The sequence below is a fragment of the Coregonus clupeaformis genome, chromosome 1, assembly GCF_020615455.1.
Source record: "Coregonus clupeaformis isolate EN_2021a chromosome 1, ASM2061545v1, whole genome shotgun sequence".
In the NCBI taxonomy this organism is placed as follows: Eukaryota; Metazoa; Chordata; class Actinopteri; order Salmoniformes; family Salmonidae; genus Coregonus; species Coregonus clupeaformis.
The window spans coordinates 12,818,778-12,824,542 of NC_059192.1; the positions used below are offsets into that span (position 1 = coordinate 12,818,778).

General features: G+C 47.3%; 1 protein-coding gene across 25 annotated transcripts in view; it reads right to left on the reverse strand.

The window, feature by feature from the left end:
* Positions 1-1,033: 1,033 nt before the first annotated feature.
* Positions 1,034-5,765, reverse strand: part of LOC121531048 (neurexin-1a-like) — a 99,393-nt gene continuing 94,661 nt past the window's right edge. For 18 of the 25 annotated variants that reach the window (XM_041837499.2, XM_041837081.2, XM_041836834.2 and 15 more), the window contains 2 exons: positions 1,874-1,952; positions 1,034-1,446 (listed from right to left, as the gene is read on the reverse strand). In XM_041837499.2, the coding sequence (XP_041693433.1) occupies positions 1,142-1,446; positions 1,874-1,952 (384 nt within the window). In that variant the 3' untranslated portion in view covers positions 1,034-1,141. The remainder of the gene's footprint in view (positions 1,447-1,873; positions 1,953-5,765) is intronic. The other 7 variants (XM_041837662.2, XM_041837585.2, XM_045206072.1 and 4 more) reach the window with 1 other exon arrangement.

The window sequence follows — 5,765 nt, forward strand, 5'->3', positions numbered from 1 at the left end:
TGTTGATAGGTTGATATAACGTTGTAACGTTGTATAACGTTGTACAATAAACGACCCAGCAACACTTGAAACACACACAGATCCTTCTCCCACCTACCTATAGTGAGTTGGCATTCAGAGCCACCATGGCAACCCTGGTGGGTGTGGCGTGGCTCTTCCTGTATTGTTGCCGGGGTAACATCAATCGTGGGTTAGGGCTAGGTTCAGGGTTCAGGTAATCTGGTGTTACACCATTGGACAAAACACCAGCCTTACACTCAATTGTCACTGAGTTTATCAGGGTGTTCATCTGGTTATTCTGATTGTGACTCCGTATGACAGTAGACAAGCATTCTCTCGGTTCTTTCCCAGCCTGACCCCGCCCACCTCCTCTCTCTTTCCCCCGCCCCCCGCCCCCCGCCCCCCTCCTCATCAGAATAATCATCTGGTTATTCTGATTGTGAATCCGTATGACAGTAGACAAGCATTCTCTCGGTTCTTTCCCAGCAAACCCCGCCCACCTGCTCTCTCTTTCCCCCGCCCCCCGCCCCCTCCTCATCAGAATAATCATCTGGTTATTCTGATTGTGACTCTGTATGACAGTAGACAAGCATTCTCTCGGTTCTTTCCCAGCCTGACCCCCCTCTCTCTGACCCCCCCTTTCTCTCTGAGTCCACAGGACAGTTTATAGCAGTGAGAGACGGGAGACTGGTCCTTTAAAATAACTGCTCTTTACTGGTCCTTTACTAGGAGTCTATCTGGTGGTTCCTCTGCTTGTTATTCTGGATGAACACAGAGAGGCTGTGGTGAGTGGTTATTACTGTACAGCATGGGCCTCTGCCCTCATGACAGTCTCTTTGTCTCACTCTGTGTGTGTGTGTGTGTTTGTGTTTGTGTAAGTGTGTGTATCAGACCATGTCCTACTGTATGTATGTATACGTGTATATGTATATATATATATATATATATTAGTGGAGGCTGCTGAAGGGAGGACGGCTCATAAAAATGGCTGGAATGGAGTGGTATCAACCACATGAAAACCACATATTTGACGTGTTTGATGCCATTCCACTAACTCCATTCCAGACATTATTATGAGCCTTCCTCCCCTCACCAGCCTCCACTGATATATAGAAATGTAATTAGTTAGTCCCTCCCCTCCTCACACGTAGTATTCCTTGTTTTTGTTGTTCTTGTTCTTGGAGATTTTGGCGATGCCCAGCGGCTTGTCCTTGGTGCTGCCATTAGGCTGGGTGGCAGAGTTACTGATGTAGTTGCGTCTCTCGTCCACGTGGTACGAGCCCTCATCCCGGTTGCGGTACTTATACATGGCGTAGAGCAGGATGAGGATGCAGAGGACAGCGGCCGCCACGATGCCCACCACCATGCCCGTGGTGCTGCTGGACTCCCTCACCACCTCCGACGTCCCCGGGAACGGCTTGACCTCCGGGAGAGGGGGGTGGGCTGCTGGTGGAAGGACGAGGGGAAAGGGGGGAGAGAGGGGGAGATAGAGAGAGTATTTTATTCCATGCTAGCTGCCATCATCTTTCTGTTTAGTCTGGCATTGTTTTAGTTTAGATTTTTGTTTCCTTGATACTGTAAAGTGTCTTTGGGTTCTTGAAAAGCACTATAAAAATGGTATGTATTATTATTATTATTATTATTATAGGACAAATGATATAGGACATTGCTCTATATTTTAACTTGCACTGCAGAATGGAATGCAGCAATTCTGCAAATGTGTGATCGCAGTGTAAACCTTCTGCTGTACACTAAACCTTGCAAAATGTTTTGTTCAATCTAGTCTATTAGCCAGACTGTTAGTGTGTGAGGGTGATAGTATAGCAGTAGTAGTATCGCAGTAGTACTATGTACTGTATATGGTATGTATTACCAGAGCTGGGGTCACATGGGTCAATGTCCTCGTCATCACTGGGACACTCAGCTGATGCCACCAGCAGGTCGTCTGTCGACTGGAGAGAGATGTTATATCAATAAACAAACACTATAGTTTTTTTGTAAGATTTATTAATCACTGGAGCCTTTCATGTTAATGATATATACATGTTATGTACAGTGAGGGAAAAAAGTATTTGATCCCCTGCTGATTTTGTACGTTTGCCCACTGACAAAGAAATTATCAGTCTATAATTTAAATGGTAGGTTTATTTGAACAGTGAGAGACAGAATAACAAAAAAAAAAATCGCATGTCAAAAATGTTATCAATGGATTTGCATTTTAATGAGGGAAATAAGTATTTGACCCCCCTCTCAATCAGAAAGATTTCTGTCTCCCCGGTGTCTTTTATACAGGTCACGAGCTGAGATTAGGAGGATGCTTAGGCAGTGCTCCTAATCTCAGCCTGTTACCTGTATAAAAGACACATGTCCACAGAAGCAATCAATCAATCAGATTCCAAACTCTCCACCATGGCCAAGACCAAAGAGCTCTCCAAGGATGTCAGGGACAAGATTGTAGACCTACACAAGGCTGGAATGGGCTACAAGACCATCGGCAAGCAGCTTGGTGAGAAGGTGACAACAGTTGGTGCGATTATTCACAAATGGAAGAAACACAAAAGAACTGTCAATCTCCCTCGGTCTGGGGAGTTGAAATAGTCATGAGAACGGTGAGGAATCAGCCCAGAACTACACGGGAGGATCTTGTGAATGATCTCAAGGCAGCTGGGACCATAGTCACCAAGAAAACAATTGGTAACACACTACTCCGTGAAGGACTGAAATCCTGCAGCACCTGCAAGGTCCCCCTGCTCAAGAAAGCACATATACAGGTCCGTCTGAAGTTTGCCAATGAACATCTGAATGATTCAGAGGAGAACTGGGTGAAAGTGTTGTGGTCAGATGAGACCAAAATCGAGCTCTTTGGCATCAACTCAACTCGCCGTGTTTGGAGGAGGAGGAATGCTGCCTATGACCCCAAGAACACCATCCCCACCGTCAAACATGGAGGTGGAAACATGCTTTGGGGGTGTTTTTCAGCTAAGGGGACAGGACAACTTCACCGCATCAAAGGGACGATGGACGGGGCCATGTACCGTCAAATCTTGGGTGAGAACCTCCTTCCCTCAGCCAGGGCATTGAAAATGGGTCGTGGATGGGTATTCCAGCATGACAATGACCCAAAACAAACGGCCAAGGCAACAAAGGAGTGGCTCAAGAAGAGGCACATTAAGGTCCTGGAGTGCCCTAGCCAGTCTCCAGACCTTAATCCCATAGACAATCTGTGGAGGGAGCTGAAGGTTCGAGTTGCCAAACGTCAGCCTCGAAACCTTAATGACTTGGAGAAGATCTGCAAAGAGGAGTGGGACAAAATCCCTCCTGAGATGTGTGCAAACCTGGTGGCCAACTACAAGAAACGTCTGACCTCTGTGATTGCCAACAAGGGTTTTGCCACCAAGTACTAAGTCATGTTTTGCAGAGGGGTCAAATACTTATTTCCCTCATTAAAATGCAAATCAATTTATAAAATTTTTGACATGCATTTTTCTGGATTTTTGTTGTTGTTATTCTGTCTCTCACTGTTCAAATAAACCTTCCATTAAAATTATAGACTGATCATGTCTTTGTCAGTGGGCAAACGTACAAAATCAACAGGGGATCAAATACTTTTTTCCCTCACTGTATTTTCAGAGAGCCACTCTCATTCTGCAAACAGAACACAATAAAACTCTCAATTTGAAGTCAAACACATTTAGATTTCCGATTTTCTGGATGCATGAACATGACACCCCCGCACACAGTACACAAACACACACAAACACACACACACACACACACACAGTTACTGCCCCGTGTCCTGGCAAACTGTGAAAAGAGAGGCGGAGAGAGAGCGAGAGAAAGGAAGTGAGAAAGAGCGAGTGAGAAGACAGTTGTTAGTTACCAGCTGTGATCTAATCACAAGGGAGGAATACACTTATCCATCTCCTTCTCTCTCCTCCCCTTCCTCCTCTTCCTACTCTTCCCTCCTCCCCCCTCTCTCCTCTCTCCTCCCATCTCTCCTTTCTCCCCCCTCTCTCCTCTCTCTCCCCCTCTCTCCATTCTCCTCTCCTCCCCCTTCTCTCCTCCCCTCTCTCCTCTCTCCTCCCCCTTTCTCCCCTCTCCCCATCTCTCCTTTCTCCCCTCTCTCCTTTCTCCCCCCCCCTCTCCCCCTCTCTTCTTTCTTCCCCCTCTCTCCTTTCTCCTCCCCTCTCCTCCTCTCTCCTCCCATCTCTCCTTTCATCTCTCCTTTCTCCTCCCCTCTCTCCTCTCTCCTCCCCCTCTCTCCTTTCTCCCCCCTCTCTCCTCTCTCCTCCCCTCTCTCCTTTCTCCCCCCTCTCTACTCTCTCCCCCCCCTCTCTCCTCCCCTCTCTCCTCCCTCCTCCCCTCTCTCCTCTCCTCCTACTTTACTCTCTGTTTTGTGGTCCAACTATGTGGTCTAAGCAGCAGGCTCCATGCTGGGCAATAGGAGAGCGCAGAGGAAGGTAAATATTGATGTTATCAGGAAATGTTCAAATGTCTATTTCCAGTGATCAGGCTGGTACATACATAATATAAACTATAATACACTAACTAACCAACAGTATACGGTACAGTGTAGTAACAGTGTAGTAACAGTGTAGAAGCTATGAACCCTTCATGTCTCTGCCCTGATCTCAATGTTCAATCAGCAACACAAGGGCGGAAGATGCTGCTCCCCCCCTCCCCCTTTCTATGTCAGCGCCCTCTCTCCTCTCCTGATCTCCCTCCTGTTGCCATGGCAACTCTAAGTTCAGGCCGTTAAAATGAAGGGAAATAAAAAGGGAGTGTTTCGCTGAGAGACCTGAAACACTGACACTCACCACTAGACAGAGAGAGGGAGAGAGAGAGAGAGAGAGACCTGAAACACTGACACTCACCACTAGACAGAGAGAGAGAGAGAGAGACCTGAAACACTGACACTCACCACTAGACAGAGAGAAAGAGAGAGAGAGAGACAGAGACCAAAAACACTGACACTCACCACTAGACAGAGAGAGAGAGAGAGAGAGAGAGAGAGAGACCTGAAACACTGACACTCACCACTAGACAGAGAGAGAGAGACCTGAAACACTGACACTCACCACTAGACAGAGAGAGAGAGAGCGAGCGAGCGAGAGAGACCTGAAACACTGACACTCACCACTAGACAGAGAGAGAGAGAGAGACCTGAAACACTGAAACACCACTACACGGAGAGAGAGAGAGAGAGACCTGAAACACTGACACTCACCACTAGACAGAGACACAGAGAGAGAGACCTAAAACACTGACACTCACCACTAGACAGAGAGAGAGAGAGAGAGAGACCTGAACCACTGACACTCACCACTAGACAGAGAGAGAGAGAGACCTGAAACACTGACACTCACCAATAGACAGAGAGAGAGAGAGAGAGAGCGAGAGAGACCTGAAACACTGACACTCACCACTAGACAGAGAGAAAGAGAGACCTGAAACACTGACACTCACCACTAGACAGAGAGAGAGAGAGCGAGAGAGACCTGAAACACTGACACTCTACACTAGACAGAGAGAGAGATAGATAGAGAGAGAGAGAGCGAGCGAGCGAGCGAGAGAGAGAGAGAGAGAGAGAGAGACCGGAAACACTGACACTCACCACTAGACAGAGAGAGAGAGACCTGAAACACTGACAATCACCACTAGACAGAGAGAGAGAGACCTGAAACACTGACACTCACCACTAGACAGAGAGAGAGACAGAGAGAGAGACCCGAAACACTGACACTCACCACTAGAGAGAGAGAGAG